The following is a 21,495-nucleotide window of genomic DNA, read 5'->3' on the forward strand; positions in this document are numbered from 1 at the left end:
GTCAAACCCCCGCTATAGTGAACCTTCAAGGGTCCGAAATTTCTGTTCACTATATCCGTTTCGCAAGCAATTTGAACTAACTTCTACTACACATTTAAATAAATGATCCATAAAATAAAAATAAATGACTGAAAAATAATACGTGGAAACAAAAATGTGTTCACTTTTATTTTTTGTTACTTTTCGTGTTGCGTGCAAAAAAAAAAAGAGTAATCTTTAACTGATGAGCAATCCTCCACATCAGATATGGAAAGACTCTATCTTTTTCCTGAATATTCCTCTTTTTAAACCCAGGCATTCGAGCACATAAAAGTAGTCTCTGCAAATTCATCTGCTTTGACTTGAAGCATTTGTCCAGTACTGGAAGATTCTTTGAAAGCTGAACCCATAATAATGAAGCAAACAAGCTTCTTGTTTCATTCCATGCTATTGATGGTTTAAAAAATCGGTATATGTATTTATTTTGAAGCATAAATTTCAAAATTAGTACGAACATGTATTATAAATGAAGAAAATGAATCAGTCGAAGACAGAAAAAGGTTCGTACTACTCAACTTCTTTTTTTTTCTCTTTGGTTCATTATATCCACAAAAAATAACACCCGTGGATAGCAAGGCACGGGAGAGAACATTTTGTTCACTATATCCGGGAGTTCACTATAAACCGTGTTCACTACAGCGGGGTTTAACTGTATCTTGATTTATATTTATGTTTTTATTTATTTATACTTTTATTTATTTACATTAATTAATCATGATTATTTGGATTCGGACAGTTTAACCCTCTTTGCTTTTATAATTTAATTCAGTTTTCCTACTTCTGAAAAGTTGTAAGTAACGATAACATTTTCTCTAAAAAGAATCTTAAAATTAACTTCTATTTTAATAAGTTGTATCGACATTTTTTGACGCTTTATATTTTTTTTAAGTGAATTCTGTTATGTGAAACATTTAAAAAGAATAAAGAAATTGACTTAAAAACGTAGAATCAATTCTCCGCTGAGCGCTCTAAAAGAACTTTAGTCAATAGAACCACTAAATATTCTTTCTAATTTGGTGAAAGTGAATTTGGGAAAGCGTCTTCGTTCCCTTAGAAACGAATAAAATTCATCCTTACCCTTGAGAGTGTAACAAAATGGAACAAAGAATTTTTAAAAATTGAATTCGAAGTTGGACTGCAGTGAAAGGAAGGAATATAAATTTGGAATGTTTTTGTGATTGATTCGGAATTCATCAATTCTTAAAAGAAACGAAATAAAAAAATTATTACTTTTCTTTAATTTGAAATATGAATAACTCGTTTCGATTATTTCTCATCTTTTTTTTTCTTCTTTGAAGTAATCGTTTTGTCAATTCACGGTTACATCAGAACTTTTCATTCTACCGACATTGTTCTGTTCTATAGAATGTTCTAACAAATATTGTTTGCAATATAAAGAGAAGATTTCTGCTTCAATTTATCCCTCATTGAGAACGTTTTGAGAAATTGATTCTTTAAAATCATATTAATGAATAAAATCGATTTCTACTTTTTTATTTACTTTCAGGGTATTTGCGCACCTGTAAAGTCATGAAAAATCATGGAAAGTCATGAATTTCCGTATTGAACAAAATTTGACATAAAATGTTTCGATTTTAACTACTTTGTTTTAAAAAAAGATCATGGAAAGTCATGGATTTTGGTTGCTGAAAAATCTAACTTTTAAAATGGAATCCCCCCCCCCATTTCATGGTGTTCCGAATACCTAAATTTGTAACAAAATCCCCACTCACATTCATATTTTATCAAAATATAAAATGTTTTTACCATGTTCTTTAAAAATTAGGTTGTTCCTTCAAAAAATGAAAGAAAATTTTTTTTTAGAGCGAACTCTTTTAACTCTTATGTGGTTTCAGAATTTGTTATTTTTTTAAATTTTTTTTTATCAATTTTATATTTTAACTGAAGCAAGCCAGTCATTTGCGAATTTTTTTTTAATTCCGAAATTAGAACAGAAAGATCAGGACTATTTCTTTCCTTTCCGATGAACAAGAAAAGTATCTCTAGAATATAATTCCGCAGAAAAAAAAAGGAAAAAATATTTGTTTTTGTATTTTTTTCAACTATTTTATTGCTTCAACTCTTTCTTTACTCTGTTTTTTAAATTTAAAATCTATAACTATGAAGATGCAGAGTATGTTTTGTTATACCAATCGTTTCTATTAATGTTATTGTAATACTTTTTTAAACTCATTTTTTTTTTTGCCGGAGATAATAGTAACTTCGTTAAGTCATGAAAATTTCTTGGAATTAATCTTGAAGAGTGATGGATTTGAAAATCTAAAGTGCAGCAGATACTCTATTTCATGAACTCACTATTTTGATCACTTTTCAACAAATTAAAGAACTCAAATGGAGAATTATTTATATAATTAAATAAATATAAAATAATTTATGTGCATTGTTTAAACACACGCGTTTTCATTTGGGGGATTTTTTTAATACTTCCTATTTGCATTAATATATTATTTTTTATAACGTATTGCATTTTTTTAAACGTAACTAATGGATTCACGAACGTAAACAAGCATCAAAACAGTAATGTATAGTACAATAAAGATTTGACTCTTGGAGTGCGAGTCTAGTAATTTGGCAACGACTGTAAGTAGAATGAAAAAAAGGAGAAAATTATTGTTTTTGCTAAATCAAGCATTGGTTGCATCACGACCAAAAATCACCCGTTTTTTTTTTTCTCGAAAATAAAGAGTCCTCAAAATTTTGTTTCAGATCAGAAAAGGAGAGAGTTTTTTAGAGTTATCTTCCAACGTCATGAAAACCTGATAAATTATTATTTAAGGGATGGAACTACAAGAGATAGCCTCAAGTAAAATGCTATAAACAGGAAAGAACAAACAAGCGGTATGGATTGTAATAAATTGTTTTAATTATGAAGCCATTAAGCGAGTGTGAAATCTTTCTAAAACAAATGAGGGGAGAAACTGTTGTAAAAGTGTCGGGGTTGATGAGGAAAAGTAATGCTTTAATTTCCAAAAAGACAATTAAAAGGTGCTCAGGAAATGACCTTTTCGTCCCCACAAATGAAAACTCATCATTTTTGACGCACAACTCTCGAAGGAAGCTCAACAAGAGCCGGAAACAATAAGCCCTCTTTCACAACTTTTGCTTTTAACATCCAGTAGCTGACCGATATTTTGCAGTTCATTCTAACAATTATGTGTACATCCATTAGGGGCATTGTGGTACGCGTACCCCCAGGGGAACAGTTTAGAGGGGGTACGCGTTCTTATGCGAAATATGTTGCAATAAACGAAAATTTCAAAAAATGTTATTTAAAAACAAAGCTAGCCTTGAAAATTTACGATTACGTATTTTTCTATTGGCTAGTTTTTGCAGAGTTAATTATGAGTCGTGTCAACAGCCAGTTATGATTTTTAACTTTTGAGCAATTTTTTTATAGCAAAAAGTACATTCATTATTTTATGAGTGGTGAAAAGGGTACACGAAAGTCATAAGTTTGGGAAACACTGCATTAGGGTGTTATCCGTTATTGTGCCATACAAATTCTTCATTTCTCAAAATATCTAGATAATTTGTTCACTCGTTAAATACAGTTCCCTGTGTGGCCATATTATGAGACACACTCTAAGATTCTGTGTAAAATAATGATTATCAGGTGATACTCTTTACAGCTGCATTGTTTGCACTTTTTTTACGTGTTTTTTGTACATGCGTTTTATGTGTTTTTATTTCGTTTAAAAGAATCAGTTTATCAATATAAAATTTCATTTTTAAATTTCAGTTCCAACGCATTTTGTTTGGAATGATTTAATCATTGTTTTTTTTTCAGACGGGAAATGTCCTACTCCTGGTTGCAATGGATCAGGGCACGTCACCGGTCTCTACTCTCATCACAGAAGGTAAACTATACTTTAAATAACTAACTTCATGAAAAAAAATTATCTTTTGGCGTAAATCACGTGAAAAAATGTAACAGCAAATTAAAACGCGAGTGAACTTCTCCAACAGTGAAAAAAAATGGACATTGGGTGCAATTTTTTTTTACCAACGGTGACATTTTTTCAATGTTCATTGACGTCGCACCAGAACTTGCACAATGGGTTATTGGCGACGGTCTGGGAAACATCCCCCGAGGATAATCCGCAGGTCGCCATTTTGATCCTCTACAGAGGGTCCTCGCTCTTCGGTAACCCGACACGCGAGCACTTTACTGTAGAACACCCACCCTCGGCCCCTACGCAGACTCATCCAAGTGGTCACCCACCCACACACTGAAAGCAACCAGTTGGCTACGACATTTTTTCAGTAAGATATTTATAATGGTTGCCATGTAGGTTTATTACAAATTCCCATCACTGATCAGCACTGAAATACTTCCCTTTAAAAAACCTTCTCCCGAGCCATTTCAAAATGTGACAATTCTAATGAGCCCCAAATCTTTAACAGATATGCCTCATTAAAATGACCCGGTCAGGTCGCTCACTCTTCTACACCACATCTACATCCACGATAGAGTACCTCGCAGTGGAAGTCGGCTACCAGAATCAGTACCCGATTAGCCCATTATTGGTATCATTTATATTTTTAATTTCTAAAAATACGTTTCGAAAATTCATGTTGCACAAGGCAGAAATGAAGAATAAAAAAATTGAATAACAAACAAATATTTTATGAACATTTCTGAAAGTAATATTCATCTTGTCTACAAATATGCATTTTATTGTTATAATTCACAAAAATAACGATAATTTTTTTTCACATTAATTAATAAAATTAATCAGAAATATTGTTTTTTTACCTTTTGTTAAACTAGAACAAAAATTTAGTTTTTGATTCCTGACAACAACAAAAAAAGGTCAGTTAAGAAATATTTTATACCTACAATCATATAGCTAGGTATGTTAATTTTTTTAACGAAATATTAAGCATTTAAGAAACTATAATTTAGAAACAAACTTTTTACCGACATAAAAGTTTGTATCTGTTTTTGAACGTCTTAATGTGAATTAAGTTTATGTAAAATGGTGGTTAAAAAATATTTTTTATATCCAACCCATTTCTGTAAATAGTAATGCATAAAGATGATATAATTTATATTCCTATTCAAGAGAAGCTTTTCAATGCACATTTTGACAAGTCTTTTTATAACTTTATTTGTTATAAATTAAACAATTAAGTTTCATTATGCAAAATAAATTCATGTAGGTAGCAAAAATTTTTTATTCACAAAATTCAATAAATAATTGCGTGAAGTAAGAATTATTTTTTATTTAAAATGCTAAAGAATATAGTGCATTTATTACATTCGATAATATATATCCTCGAATATTGTTTGCCCGCTCTTCAAGCTTATATTCTTTTTGGAGAATCAAAAAAAAGAGTTTTTTTTTTCTTTTTTTTTAAAGAATATTGAGCAAGTTTCCAATTTAGCAACAAGTTCTCGATTTTAACAGATTTTTTTAAAAAAGGTTATCTATTGGGAAAAGTAAGTGATTTATCTTTTAAAAAAAATTTATTTATATTTGAATTTTAAGCCAGATGATAAAAGTGGACACTAATTAACTCATGATTTTTTTTCAGCTTATCGGGTTGCCCAAGAAAAGACAGAATAACACCCGAAAGTAAGTTTACTTTTAAAATCCTTTTAGAGCAAATATTTAGTGGATTTTTACCTATCGAAAGATACATGGGGATGGAGAATATAATGGAAATATTTCTATACTAAAATATTTTTTGATCTTTTTCAAAACATATTTAAAGAATCATTTCATAAGTCACATGATTTCTCATACTTATCCATGAAGTTTAAAGCTTTTCGAAGTGACCGACAAGAAATTGTTTTTGAACACACTATGCCAAAGAATTACATTTGTAACAGTTTTTGGTTATTATAGGCAATAATTGCACAAAATTTCTTAAATATCTTAAATAGTGATAGAGATATGGAAATATTTAAAAAAAAATTTGTCTTACGCTTTTTTTTGCTGTAACTTTGAAAATATTCAATAAAATTGAATAAAATTTTTGAGCAATTTAAAAATTACTTGAAAATTTGCGCTTTTAAAATTTTAGAGAAATTTGCTTAAAACTGAGCAAGATATAAGTAATTATAGTTTTTTAATACTGCGCGGGAAAAATTTAAATTTAATTTTTCTTAATTTTACAGTGGATCGCATTTTGAAACTAATAAAAAAAATTTAGTTTGAATGTCTCAAAAATTTTAAAAAATTTCTAGCAATTCTTTAAGTAGTTTTAGTGCTTAAAAGAAAGCTCAAGTGATAAGGTGATTTGCACAAATATTATTTTTTGTATTATTAAACAAGATTTATTTACTCTGTCATTGTTGGTAATATTTTTTCTTTCACATGTCTTTTGTTACAAATATTTGAAGAAAATCTCCTTATCATTTTAACTTTCTTTTAAAAAGTACAAAAGTACACTTACTTAGAAAATTACTTGAAACTTTTTAAATTTTTAAGATATCCAAATCCCACTTTTTTCATTAGTTGCCCAATACGATGCCTCTCCCGGCTTCTCACGAAACGGCAATGAATCAACTAGTGGTATCCTATTCATCGAATTCTATCACAGATAAAACTCTGGTGAGGGAATACTGTCAATTCCCTAGTTATATAAGATTTGTTAACTCTATTCTATGTGTTGGAGTACCTTTTCATAGATGAAGGTTGACATGGTCGATAACAAATCACCCCACAGTAACCAAGAAAGCTACATCCTTTAGCACAGGGTGTTCAAAAACACCATTTTCCGTTTGCAATTTCTTGTTGGTCCCTCAAACCTCTAAAGGCTTTAAACTTCATTGAAGAGAAATCGCATGATCTAAGCACTTCTAAAGTTACAAAAGGTTAATATCCATCGTAGTAGAAAGTATTTCTTAAGAAAAAGTGTTTCCGTTATTTTGTCCACTCTCTGTCCATCACTTTAAAGTTATAGTTTCTTGTTAAAAAGTGCATTTTACATTAAATAGCAGCAACTAAAGTATTTTAAACTATAATTAAGAACTCACAGGAAAAAAAAGATTAATTAGCAATAACTAGAGAAATTTCTTACTAAATTTTATTTTCTTTACGATACATCTTTGCTATTTGTTTGCGAAAATTACTGTTTTAACCGTTTTCCTAATTATACCGAGTTAACTCGGATATGCAAACATTTATCTTCCCGAGAAAACTCGGGCGAATTTCTCAGGACATTGTTTTATCACGTTTTTACTCGGTTGGAAGCAAAAAACATAATCTAAGTTTTATTTAGAAGTTTTGCTGTTGGAACTGCACACGTGTTTTGTGATGATTTCTGAACTTAAATAGAATGGCGTATTCCTATGTTTGAAAAGTATTACATTGTGTTGTCCCTTGTAACTATCATACAAAGACTCATATTTTTTTTCATTTGCCCGAAATAACTCGGGATAGTAATTTAAATGTTTCTTTCACATAAAAAAAAACTTGTGTATTAGGTTGCGTCCTTATATTTATTAATAAATTTTAAAAAAAATATATATATATTGCCTCTTCTTAAAAAATTGGTGAAGAAAGCGTTATGTCTAGGAAAAACTTTTTTCATAAGAACTGCTTAGCATTTATCGAATCTGCGTTTAATTTCTGTATTTCTCTACACTTATACATTTTTAATTTTTTTAATTAAATACCTAGCGTAACAGTTGTAATTAAAAATTGCAATATACAATTTCGCTCAAAGTGTTGTGAAGAAAGGGAAAAATATTGTATACTCTACCAGACCAAAAACATTCATTTTAATGACATTGTGTTATTTATAGGCGTTCATCAAGTAAAAATAAATCAAATCAGAACTTTTAAATGAAAGTATCACCTCATTTCGCTAGATAATATTCGCAAGATAGGTATTACTAAAGAAATTTGTATTCTTTGAATAAATCTATTAGTCTGTTCTTTTTCTCAACATTTCTTATCTTCCTTATCATTTCTCCTCTCTTATCTTATCTCCTTTTCTTAGTTTTAGCCTTACATGAGACAATATTAAAGTAAGTATCATTTATACAATCTTTATCACCAAACTTTAACAATAGCATTTTTTTAATGATAAATATACGAGAATCTTCACTTAAATAAGCAGTTTGGAACCTTTATATAAGTTTTCTTTCATTATTTCTTGCTTTCATTTTTACCTGTCTTGCTACCTATAACACCTCGTTTTTATTAAAAATAAAAAGCGTCGTTTTACACCAACTATACTATTATTTAGCAACAAATGACGCTGTTCTGTCCCCCCCCCCCAAAAAAAAATAGGAATAAAATTAAAAACAAATGCTATTTCGTTTTTAATTAATTGTTTTCTTAATATGCACGTAATTGCCCACGCCAATGTATTCTAGGAAGTTTTTATTTCTTTTTTAAACTGTTTTAATAAAAATATAAAAATACACATATTATATTTTTTATAAAAAAAAATTGCTTGAAAATGAATTGACTGGAATTATATAGAAAGTTGGTTCTCAGAAAACTATGTAGAAACTCGGAAAAACATTTGTCCAGTTTACATTTATAATATGTTCGTCAAAAATGCCTGATCGCTGCTGCATTCACTATCAAGTCTCTATGGATTGTGTTTTTTCTGCTTTTTTTTTACACTGGGAGGCGCTCTTCACTGCCTATACTTCCGGGTTTGATGAGTTTTGAAGCCATTTGGCTTACAACTCGCTCATTGGGTTTTGAGACTATCTTGTATACGCGTACTTGTTAACTGATTTGTTATTTATATTTAAAAGAAGAATCGTCATTTGAAGATCTGACATTTCAAGACCTAAGAATTGTCATTTGAAAAAGAATTATTATAAAAGACCTTTTACCTCATCAACACTATACCAACATGATAATTTGTAAAATAAACTTAATCTCGAAGAATATGTTAATACTAACGTATGATGGTGCTCCAATAACAAACAGGAATAAACAAGTAAACTGCCAAAAAAGCCAGTTCTTTATGAATCTAGCAACCATGTCACCATGGCTAATTATGGATAGTGTTTTTAATATAAATGTAAACTACATCAATCTTTATGTCTTGACCTGCTCTACTTCCGGTTAGAAAGTATACTGCTACTTACTACAGCCTATTCTGCGAGGTCATATTTTCAAACAGATAGTTATTTTTCTAATAAAAAAAAAATAAAAAAATTATATAATTTCTGAGCTCAAATCTACTGTACTTCATACATTATTATTGATATTAGGTAATTCTGGTTAGTTTGAAGTGAAAATTTCTTTTAGTTATTTACATATCGCACACCGGCAAGAAAAATGACACAAGTAAAAAACAACCATTTTGAGGTTATGTCAATAAAAAATATGTATGAGTGTCACATTAAGTGTCACATCTCTAACATTTATGCAGCCGAGGGCAGTTTTGTGTCGAATTCAGAATAAGTTTTATAGTATTTCATTAAGTTGATTTTTCTCAAATGCTGCATTTTAATGTTATGACACTGTTCTTGACAGGGTGCGATATGTATTGTTGACATGGTTGCTAGATTTAAAAAGAACTGGCTTTTTTGGCAGTTCTGATTAGGTCTCTTTTTACTTGTTTGTTCTTGGAGCGCCATCATACGTTAGTATTAGCATATTCTTCGAGATTAAGTTTATTTTACAAATAATCATTTATGTTTAAATTTTGAAGTTGGTATAGTGTTGAGAAGGTAAGAAGTATTTTATAATGATTCTTTTTCAAATGACAACTCTTCAAATGACGATTCTTATAACGATTCTTCTTTTAAACACAAACAGGCGTATACAAGATCGGGTACAAGGAATACTGCTGAAGACAGTCTCAAAACACAACGATCACGTTGTGAGTTAAATGAATTCAAAAGACAGCACAAACAGTAACCCGGAAATATGGGCAGTCAAAAGCTTGCAGCCCCCCCCCCTAGATTAAAAAACACCGTGCCTAATTATGTAAGACTAAAATAATATTTCTAGAAGAAACCTCAATTTGTTTTTTTCTTCTTTTTTTTACAAAATATTCTCTCAGAGCCGCGATGGCTCAGAGTATAGAGCGTTCGCCTTCCAATGAGGCGAACCGGGTTCGAATCCCAGTCGATACGAATTCCGCTCATCCGGCTTGCACAAACTGCAGTGCTGACTTGAAATATCCTCAGTGGTAGACGGATCATGGGTTAGAGTCCCCTTGCCGTCAGGCTAACCGTGGGAGGTTCTCGTGGTTTTCCTCTCCATGTAACGCAAATGCGGATTAGCTCCATCGTAAAGTCCTCCACGAAGGCAAAATTTCTCCAATACTAGATCAAGCAGTTCCCTTGTCTTCTGGATTGGGTTCAAAATGACAAGGCTACGGAGTTGATCATTAATAGTTGTAAACCCGTAACCGTATAGTTGTAAACCGTACGGTCGGCTGTTCAACGACGGTTCATAAAATGAAATAAAATAGTCTCTCAGAACTTTCTTTACTTGCGTGTGTCCTATAAGGCTTGATCATGCGATTTTTCATCATGATCTAGTTTGGGTGAAACCTTTGAGAGGAGTCACACGCGTATTTATCTTTAGGTGTCCAACAGATGGTTGCCATGGCAGAGGTCACATCAACACTAACAGGAATGCCCATCGAAGGTTGGTATTTGCCATCCTTTATTTTATTGGTTAAAAAATTTATTTAAAAAAAATTATTATCATTTATTTATATCAAAACGAAATTTTAAAATTATAGCGGATTTCAAAAAAGTTATGAGCTTCAAAACTTTAAAATGAGATTAAAAGTTTCCTGAATGTTGCTATTTCGAATGTCATTTATCTTTAAATGATAATTTAAAAAGGAATCTGCGCGAATGGAAAGTCATAAGAAATCGTGGAAAGTCATGAATTTCGGTATTGAACAAAATGTGTCATGAAATGTTATGATTTTAACTATTTTTAAAAGAAAAATCATGGAAAGTCCGGGATTCGGGTCGCGGAAAAATAAAATTTTTAAGATGGAATTTGCCGCCACCCACAAAAAAATGATGTTCCGAATATCTGAATTTGTAACAAAACCCCAGGTCATTGTCATATTTTATTAAAATATGAAATGTTTTTTGTGTTCTTTAAAAATTATGGTTTTCTTTCAAAAAATGAAAGAGAAAACATTTCTAGAGCAAATTTATTCAATTCTGATGCAATTAATAGAATGATGCGACTAATGAATTTCACATTTCAGTAATCACTTTTTTAAACGCCCAATTCACAACAATTCTATCGCAATTTTTTTCTATGTGTATTTTTTAGCATTTATTTTTTATCCAATAATTTTTTTTTCTCATCTACCCATAAAATATATAAATATTAAAACAAAAATAAAATTTAAGGAAATGTAGCTAAAGATTGATCATAAAACCATGTGTATTTACCACGAAATCACACGAATTGGTCTCGGGTATATCTTTAAATGTACTTCGAGAACCAAACGCTGTATTGCAATATTAAAACCATTCTTCTTCTTTTTTTTTTAAAGCTGAAAATCAATAGTGATAACTGCCTGAAAACAGACTGAGAAACAATTATCGGATCAAACAGTAAAGACTTAGTTACAAAATTTGAATCTTTCGTAGCAGGGTTAAAAAATCAGGAATATTAAAACAACAATAACTTAAAAAAAATATATCAAAACACCACATTGATTTAGTATAATTGAGTAAAACGTATTTACTTAAATGTGCGATTCAAATTTCTCGTTTCTTAATAATATGAGATGAAAATATCAAAAAATCACGGGGATATAAGTAGCAATAACTGCCAAAAAAGTCAACTGTGAAATTGCCACATCAAGAAGTCACTAAACATGGATTGCGACTTAAGACCGATGTCTTAAAGTAAAAACAAGCTTTATTTGAATTTTTTTTAAATTAAAAATGACAGATTAATTGGTCTAAACATAATAATAAAACTGTAATAAGATATTTTGCATACATGCATTAAAAAAAAAAAAGAAATGTTCACTTAAATAAAACATTTTTGAAGAATTTGTTGAAAAAAAAGCGTGCTTTTGAAACATTGTTAGATTTTCTTTTATTTATTTTGCTTAAAATAATAAAGTTGCATTGACTAAAGGTCAAATTGCCTTAATACTATATGTAAAAATAAATGTAAGTTTTTATTTATTTATTAATATTTATTTTCTTGAAAATAAAATTGACTAAAGATTTGTTGGTTTAAAAATAATACTATCTAACAAATTATCAAACGAACAATTATTAAAAGAATTTTAAGGAAAAAAAATACTACATTTAATAGCACAATTGTTAAATTATTGAACTTTACTTATTTTCGATATAAGTAAGTAACAATGAAAACTTATGCTATTATTCCTCATACATTCAAAACCTTTTTTAGTTTTCCTTTTGTACTAATAGAAAAAAAATTTTGAAAACTTTTTTGAATTATTTTGATTACTTTAAAATGCGAAATAATTTGATAAACAATTTAAATGCTTTTATAAGTGCGTTTCAAGAGAGTGTTCAGTGTAATCGTGTTTTTCTTCCAGTTTGTCGGGATGTCCTATAGCAGCAATGGAGAAAATGGTTCAAAAGGAACAGAGGGCCACGCCAAAACCTTCACCTCCTCTTGGTCAAAGTAAGTCTTTTTCATTAAAATATTTCAATCAGCTCATTTTTAAAATTTTTGAAAGTTATTTTTTCATTAATACGAGTTGCAAATGGAATAGGCGTTTAATGGCCATTCTTCACAATTTTCCTCATTCCGTTATGATTGTGACTGCAGTCCATATTATGAGAACGTTAAAATTATAAATATACAGTTTTATTGTCTCGGATGACATTTGTTTACGCTCCTCTATCAATATGGGTTAACATTGCAATGGACATACGTTAAAAGTAAATACAAATAGCTATTACACGTATGTTTAAATATAAAAGTATTGCACATAAACTCGTGCAAATCATGTCAACACTTTTGATCTAATTATTATACTATACTAATATAATTCTTGATATAATAAATATTATCAATTGTCTCATTGATACGCTAACGTAAACAAGAACAGTCGCATGAAAACAATAAAGCGTGATAATTTTGCATTGAATCTTCCCCATTCGTACTGAAATGCCGGAAACCTTAATAAGGAAGGAGATGCCCATTCTATTGACGGTCTTTATTCAATTTTTGTAAAATAGAAGATATCTTTTGTAGTTCCTTCTGGACCATCCTCTCCAGATTGTGTGATGAGGACATTGTGCTACGTGAAGCAGACCGACATGCCAGACTACAGGTATCCCATGTACGGACAACCCGTTAAATCACCCATGGAGAAGTACGGACGATCACAGACTCCAGACTTCAACTCTTACGACAGGTTCTACGGACGACCTATGCCAAAAATTAAATCTGAATCACCAGATGGACAGAACATGCTTAACAAACAAAAGTAAGTGCCCACAATTTCCCCTCTTCCAAACGAATTTTCCTGTTACGCGTATAAACTGTAATAATTTTGGTAGGATTTGAAATCCATATATATAACCGTCGTTGAACAGCCGAACCGACTAATGGGCTCCGTAGCCTTGTAATTTTGGACCCCATCCAGAAGACAAGGCAAGTCCTGGATCAAGTATTTGCCTTCGTGGATGACTTTTTGATGGAGCTAACCCGCATTTGCGTTACAAGGAGGGAATCCACGAAAACTTCCCACGGTTAGCCTGACGACAAGGGGACTCTCATCCATGATCCGTCTACCACTGAAGATATTTCACGTCAGCACTATGTTTGGTGCAAGCCGGATGCGGGATCATATCGACCAGCCATCGCTGGGATTCGAACCCGGTTCACCTCATTGGAAGGCGGAAGCTCTATCCGAGCCACTACGGCTCTTGGATTCTTCATTGAAAAATATATTGATGTAATTTAAAAATTATGAATTTAGGCTAAAAAAAATGCGGTAAATTCGAATTGTGCATTTGAGTATTTACTTTTTAAGGCAATAATTCTATCGAATTTTTTGGCAGTTATTGATTTCTACATAGTTTCTAAATCCGATGATCTCGAAACGAAACACGCATTTGAGGAGTGGTCTATCTTTTTTTTCGGCAATTATTACTACAGATTTCATGATTTTCAATTGTGATAAATATTTACAAAATATGAAGAAGGATATAATTTGCGCATGCCCCCCCCCCCCCAACAAATTGCGAGAATATCACCCATGATATTAGAATAAAAAAATTTTATATGTTCAATTAACAAAATTACATAGTTTTTTTTAAAAAAAACGCAGCGCTTTTGTTATTTTAAAATAGTAACATATATGTCTGTTATTAAAAGTATATGGCAGAAGGACATTGTCGGAGATAGCTTGAATAAATTCTGCCGATAGGGTGAACAGCGCTATGATTTGCAAAAAAGTCACCCAACTGAATGGTTTTGTGTTGTTTTTCCAGTGTTCCAAATTTATGTGGACAGAGGAATTCCGTTGTGGTGTCATCCAAACAAATGTACTCTCCACCTTCGACGGGGGAAACGGAACAAACGGAACCCGTCGATTTCTCAACGGGTCACGACGACCGGGTGAGGCCGGATTTACCTCACATGTTACCGAATGCAACCCCTTCACCATCACCTCGATCTCCGGGAAGATTGCCCCCCCTGGATGCTTCCCCTCATCTGCCTCACCCACCCTATTCACAAAGTCCTCTTGGACCCCCAGGACACCATCTCATGCCCTCACCACCCGAATATGTACCCGAAAAGTGAGTACATTTTAATTCATCGCAGCTTTTTATCGTGCAATCTTTAATCTCTTAACAAAGTCTTGTGAACAAAATTAGAATGAACGAACAAATTATGAATGAAGGGTGTGTTTGTTGCAGGTGCATCCAACCAAAAATGAAAAGCAGAGGAAGAGAAGGACGGGAACTGATTCATTGTCCCACCCCAGGCTGTGATGGAATGGGGCATGTATCCGGTAACTACGCAACACACCGAAGGTAAACAATCATCCCTCATTTACCTGATGAGAAACCTTCATTAAATGAAGTTGTAATGAGATACTAAGAACAAAAGATTAGTCACCCTTGGAGAAATCATTAAAAAAACGTTTAATATCGTGTAACATCACCTCTGGATTTGAAAACCACCCGGATTAGATTAGGAAGTGAGTCCACAAGGTTTTGCAGGTATGTCGAATCTAGCCACTTGCTGCACAGATCCACCAAATTGCGAGGATGCTGATTTCGACGTCTTACCCGATGTTCCAACATGTCCCACAAATTTGCAATGGGGTTCAAATCAGGTAATTTAGTGCCTGAGAGTTCATAAAACCAGTCACATATTCTTACAGCCCGATGAACTTTGCTGCAGTCATCTTGAAAAATAGGGGTATCGACAGCATACTCTTCATGAAGATGTTTACTGAAAGGCAACACCTGATCATTCAGAGTGTTCAAATAAACATGTTGGTTCATTTTAGCGGCCCCCTCAGGGAGGAGGCCCAATCCATAAGAAAAATGCCTCCAAAACATGACAGACAAACCTCCGTCTTGAACCTAACCTCGCACACAGTCAGGATGAAATGCTTCATCTGGTCTTCCATGCACTCGATAACGTGCGTCATTTGAATAAAGGCCTTACGTGATTCGCCAGACCCTATTACATTCCGCCAATCAGCAACTGTCCACGTTACTGTTCACAATCAGCTAGCCCACTGAAGTATGATTAGCAAGTCGTAAAACACGTCTTCGGTCCCTTTCACACAGGATCTTTTTCCTGCTACAATTCTGATGTCGTCCTTCGTGACAACGTGTTGCACCACTGCTTGTTGACACAGTCCGCATCGAAACACCAACCAATCCAGCAACTTCATTCACCGTATGACCAAACACAATTGCCTCTCTGTCCCATCCTTACCCACATTTACACACAATTTCCTCTTAAAACCATTGATGGCTATTTGCCTTTGATCAGGTTGTCATTTGACTCATCTAAGGAAACCTATCAATTCATTGATGCTTTCGCACTAGGGTGACTAATTTTTTGTCCGGTGAACTTATTTGCAAGTAATGTATGAATTAAAAAGGTTTTAAGAAAGACATGGAAAAACGCCACTTAGATTGACTAGGAGCTGAAACATTGGAAAACCGTTTTTTCTCTTACAATACAAAATTTCCGACATTTTCCAAAAAATTAAAATTGTTCTGTAACGTATTTCTCAACAACAATACAGACAAATGCGGTAATAAACAAAAACAATTTATTAAAACATAACGAAAATAAAAAAAACACACAAATTTTCATTCGTGACTCTATAGAAGAGAGGACCTTACTCACTTAAAAAAATCACCGACTGACTGCCTAATACACATGCGCAATTTGTTTCTGTTCAGTTGTGGTTAGGGAGATATTACAAACTCCTCCCTTCCCAAAAACTTTTTCAGATAAAGAAATGAAAAAGTTAAATTTTTAAGAAATTTAAAGTATCAAATAATTAATATCATACTTGTATATTAAAAACACAGCATACAAATAATAATATTCAAACATCATTTTTATAGATTTTCAAATGGACACATAATAAAGAAAAAATTAATCATTATTTTTACAGAATAACGAGATAAAAGAAATTATAGCACATAAAATAAAACACCAATGAATAATTTTTAAATGTTAAAATTATTGTGATTTTAACCTTCACTTTTATGCAAAATAATTAGCAATCATTATCATTTTTTTTAATCCAAAGGAGCTCTACTTAAACTATCTGCGTTATTATTCAATTTCCCAGCTTTATGAATAATTTTAAAATCATAAGTTTGAAGGAATAAGGACCAACGCACTAAGCGCGGATTGGCACTTACATTTTTATTTAACCAAGTTAAAGGATCAGTTTGAATAGTGAAAGATCGTCCATCAATATAATAATGCAATTTTTTTACAGCAAAAATAATGCACGCACACTCTTTTTCTGTTGTTTTTCAATGGGAGAAAACATTTTACTTAAGAATAGTACAGAATGTTCATTCCTCTTTTTATCATATTGTGTCAAAATACCTAAGTCGCTAGCATCAGTTGGAATTCCTTATCAAAGTTTGGAGCATAAAGAATGAGAGTTTTCTTTTAAGTTCCTGAAAAGCATTTTCACTATTCCATTGAATGAGTCCTTTTCGAACCCCTTAAAGTTTCTGTCAGAGGAGCAACGATTGATGAAAACATGGGTATATATTGTCCCAGATAATCCTAAAAAGGCTCAGACTTCTGTTTTAGTGGTTGGTTTAGGAAACTCATTAATAGCCTTTATTTTCACCTCTCCAGGCGAAAATTTTCCGTTTCCTACAATATGGCCAAGATATTTTACTTCACTTTGAGCAAACTGACACTTTATTGGTTTAATTGTTAAATCGGCTCTTTGAATTCGGAGAAAAACTTCCATGAGGTGCTCTAAATGTTCCTCCCAACAAGCAGAAAAAACTGCTACATCATCAAGATATGGAACAGCATATTTTTCGCAGCCTCTCAACAATTGTGCTGAAAGAGAATGGAGCATTTTTGAGTCCAAATGGCAATCCAAGAGGTCTAAAAGTCCCAAAACTAGTACTGAAGGCTGCTAACCTCTGAGCATTTGGCGTCAATGGGATTTGCAAATAACCTCTGGTTAAATCTACTAGAGTAATGTATTTTGCTGAGCACACCCTTTCAATTGATTCCTCAGTATTAGGTAAAGGATAAAATTGTGTTCTGGTCACTGCATTTAACTTGCGATAGTCCACACACAGATTTCAACGACTATCATAGGTGTAGTGTAGTCTGATTCACCGATTTCAATAATTCCACACTTTAGCATTTCATCGATTTCAGTCTTCAATATATCCGTTTGTCTAAGAGACATTTTATAAGGTTTACAAAGGATAGGGGTATCAGAAGTCAGTTTAATATCAGGTTCAATCAAAGTGATTTTTCCTGGTATGTTTGAAAAGTTCTTAGCAAATTCGTTTAACAATTGTTGCAGTTGATCAATTTGCTGTGAAGTCAATCTTCTTTGGAGACTACTGTTGCATACAATGTCGTTAAAATTATAAACGTTGGGACTTGGTTCAATATGGGAAAAGTCTATATCACTATCCACTTCACTTTCTTCAGTTTTCATAGATACTAAGTTGACATATTCACTTCGTTTATTATAAGGCTTCATATTAATATGGTAAACTTGGAATCCGTCCTTTCTCCCTGGTAAGTTTATGACGTAATTTGTTTCAGATATTTCCTTTTTTACAGTTCCAGGTCCTAGCCACTGAAAAGATAATTTATTTGGTCTTGACGTTGCTAAAACTAAAACCAAATCTCCTTCGAGAAACTCACGCTTGATAGCATTTTTGTCACACCATAATTTTCTTTTTATCTGTACTTCTTCCATTTTCTCTATAGCTAGTTCTTAACATCTTTTCAAGCGATTAATTAACTGAAAAACATAATCTGTAACTGGGTTGGATTCTATGTCTAATCTTGTCCATTTTTCATAAAGCAAAGTTTCTGGTGTTCAGAGTTTCTTTCCATGCACTAATTCTGCGGGTGAGAATCCGGTGCTTTCGTGAGTCACTGTTCAAAGGGCGAAGAGTGCTGAAGGTAGATATTTTTCCCAATTATTTCCTGCTTCCAAGCATAAAACTCTCAAAATGCGTTTTATTGTTCTGTGAAATCTCTCGACAGGATTGGATTGCGGATGATGTACAAAACTATGGCATACCTTTATTCCGAAACGATCAAAGAAATTCGCTGTTTAAATTGCTAACAAAAGATGTCCCCTTGATCACATTGGATTTCAACAGGAAAGCCTGTTCTACTGAAAATATTAAGTAATGCATCTGTTACTGATATGGAAGTTAAATCAGTAACTGGTATCACATCAGGATATTTAGAAGATAAACACATGGAAGTGATGATGTAACGTTTCCCAGTTGGTGTGATAGGAAGTGGACCACAAGCGTCTATATTCAATTTAGAAAATACTTCCTGAATTATAGGCACAAGCTTTAAAGGAGCTTTCTTTTTCTCATTCGGTTTGCCAGCCTTTTGACAACTGTCACAAGATCTCACATAATCTTCAATATCTTTATAACATTTAGGCCAAAAGAAGCGACGGTTAAGCCTATCCTTCATTTTTGTGACTCCCAGATGACCAGAAGTATCTTCGTGGCATAAAGTCATAATTTTAGCTCTGAACTTTTTTGGTATCACTATTAATTCCTTTATTTTCCCATTATGATCTTCTTGAATTTTCATTAATAGTTTATTTTTGATAGAAAACTTTTTATTCCGATCATGAACTTTCTTATTTTGATTGGCAATTTCGAAGAGAGGTTGCAAATCCGGGTCTTCTACCTGTAAATTGGCAAGCTGATCTGTATTTATCTCTAGCAGTGAATCTCCACTTTCATCAGGAGGAGGAAATCATTCTCGATCATTGATTCAGAAGTAGATTCGAAGTTTTCAGCATATTCAACTTTTTCTGGCTCCATTGCAGACGTAGTATTTTTAAAAGTTACTTTTTCTGCGTCGATTATTTCTTCTTGACAACTGTTCTCTCTCCTCTGCTTTCGTAATGTTTGCGCTCTTGTTTCAACAGCATTTATTGCAAGGGGTGCAGAAATTTCTTTCAATTGGGAATCAGAAAGTAAAGAAGCAGTACAATTTACCATAATATAGCGTCCTTTATCAATTTCATGTCGAACAAAAGCGACCTTTGTTATTAGGTCTCCACTTTGAAGAGATATTGTAACAGGAGGTAAACACACGGGGCCTTCATCAAGAGGTTGTTGAACCCAAATTGTCTCACCAGTAAACATCTTTGGAGTTCTATATTTTCTACATACGACATCGATACTAGCACCAGTATCTCTTAAAATAGGCATCAGGTGGCCATTCACTTTTTTCCAACAACAGTATATAGAGCTAAAAATTTATCTTCCTCTAATCCTTCCACTATTCTATTAATATTAGCAGTACCTTTAGGATTCCTTAGTTTTGGGCATTAAGGACGAAGATGGTTGCTGGAGCCACATTCATAGCATTTCGGAGTCCTTCATTGATCAAATGTTCTATCAAGGCCTACTTCCCTACGATCATTAATATGGTTGCTATCCTTGTTTCTTCTTCTCTTCTATCATACGCATTATCTTTCCTAAAGTTCAGACCCAACTCTATCAGTTCTATAATTATCATATTTCGTAAAATTCCTGCGATATGCTGGCGGACACTTTTCGCTTTGTAGGAATACTTCTAAGGTCCTTTGATTTGATCGTTTTTCTTACGTCATCAAGTTCTTCTAACTTTCCAGCAAGTTCTACTGGTGATGTAATGTTACTCCATTCATCCAAATAGTTCTCTTTAAATTCTTGAGGAGCTCGTTTCTTCATCTGGTCAGTTATAATCAAATCTTTTCAAAGGTATCTACTTTTAATCCCGTTATCCAACCATCAAAATAATTAGAAAGTTCATGATAGAAGTCTGGCCAAGTTCCTTCAATTGATGCTTCATGAAAAGTTGACGAAATTTTTCAGGAGTAAGCTTGAACCTCTTCAGTAGAAGTCCTTTAACGTGTTCATAATCATCAGGTTCACGGGCAATAATTTGTGTTATTTCATAAGGAAGTAAACCCAACAAATGTGTTATCCACAACTCTTTTCCTATTTCCGCCCTCCGTGCTTGTCGCTCCAATAACCCAAATACAAACTAATATCTTCTTTAATGTCATATTTATGAGTTAACGAGCGTACATCTTTTGAACTTCGAGAACCTTCTACTTGAGGAGTACCAGCCATCTTTAATTTAACTTCAAGTTTCATTCGCTCCAACTCAAATTCTCTCTCTTCTTTTCGCCGCACTGCCTCGGCTTCAGCTGCTTCTTTTAATCTTAATGCTTCAGCTTCTTCCTTACGTCGCAATGCTTCTGCTTCCTCCTTCAACTGAATCTTCTTCTCCTCTTCCTTTCTTCAATAATTGTAAAAAATAATTCTTTAGCGAATTTCTCTTCATACTGTTATATCTTCTGTTATGGCTTTTTTCAGTGAGATTATTGTCATATTTGGATTAACATCGATCTCTAACTCTGATGCTAACGCTAGAAAATCTTCCTTTAATCCCTTGCCCAAGAATGCCATGGTTAAGATTAGATAACAAATCAAAAATTTCAACTAATGAATTAAATGTGAACAAAAATTTTATGTTAAATGTGTAGATATTCTACCAAAGAAAAAATTAAATCCTTGTTAACTCAACGTAAATAAATATATTTACCTCAATTAAGTACTTAGCTAAACAATAAAATAATCATAAAATTGAAACAAAACTATAAATTTTATGACACTGTAATTTTATATTTAATAGGTTATTTAATAACAATGATGAGAACCAAACTCAAAACAATAAGAAAAATATTATTCATCCGAAACAAAAATTTTCATGAATAAATCCAATTATAATGTATCTCATA

General features: G+C 32.5%; 1 protein-coding gene across 10 annotated transcripts in view; it reads left to right on the forward strand.

Annotated features, from left to right (window-relative positions):
- The window catches only part of LOC107443893 (uncharacterized), a 273,621-nt gene that overhangs the window by 228,942 nt on the left and 23,184 nt on the right, over positions 1–21,495 (forward strand). For 4 of the 10 annotated variants that reach the window (XR_011636254.2, XR_011636255.2, XM_071178028.2 and 1 more), the window contains exons 7-14: positions 3,848–3,917; positions 5,599–5,639; positions 8,014–8,041; positions 10,578–10,640; positions 12,547–12,635; positions 13,212–13,446; positions 14,456–14,764; positions 14,885–15,001. Coding sequence is in view for 6 of the 10 variants with exons in the window: in XM_071178028.2 (XP_071034129.2) it covers positions 3,848–3,917; positions 5,599–5,639; positions 8,014–8,041; positions 10,578–10,640; positions 12,547–12,635; positions 13,212–13,446; positions 14,456–14,764; positions 14,885–15,001 (952 nt within the window). In the remaining 4 variants the exon portion in view is untranslated. The remainder of the gene's footprint in view (positions 1–3,847; positions 3,918–5,598; positions 5,640–8,013; positions 8,042–10,577; positions 10,641–12,546; positions 12,636–13,211; positions 13,447–14,455; positions 14,765–14,884; positions 15,002–21,495) is intronic. The other 6 variants (XR_002376833.4, XR_002376834.4, XM_021148539.4 and 3 more) reach the window with 3 other exon arrangements.

Source organism: Parasteatoda tepidariorum, chromosome 2, assembly GCF_982258835.1.
Source record: "Parasteatoda tepidariorum strain Cologne lab strain chromosome 2, Ptep-v5.0, whole genome shotgun sequence".
NCBI classification, from domain to species: domain Eukaryota; kingdom Metazoa; phylum Arthropoda; class Arachnida; order Araneae; family Theridiidae; genus Parasteatoda; species Parasteatoda tepidariorum.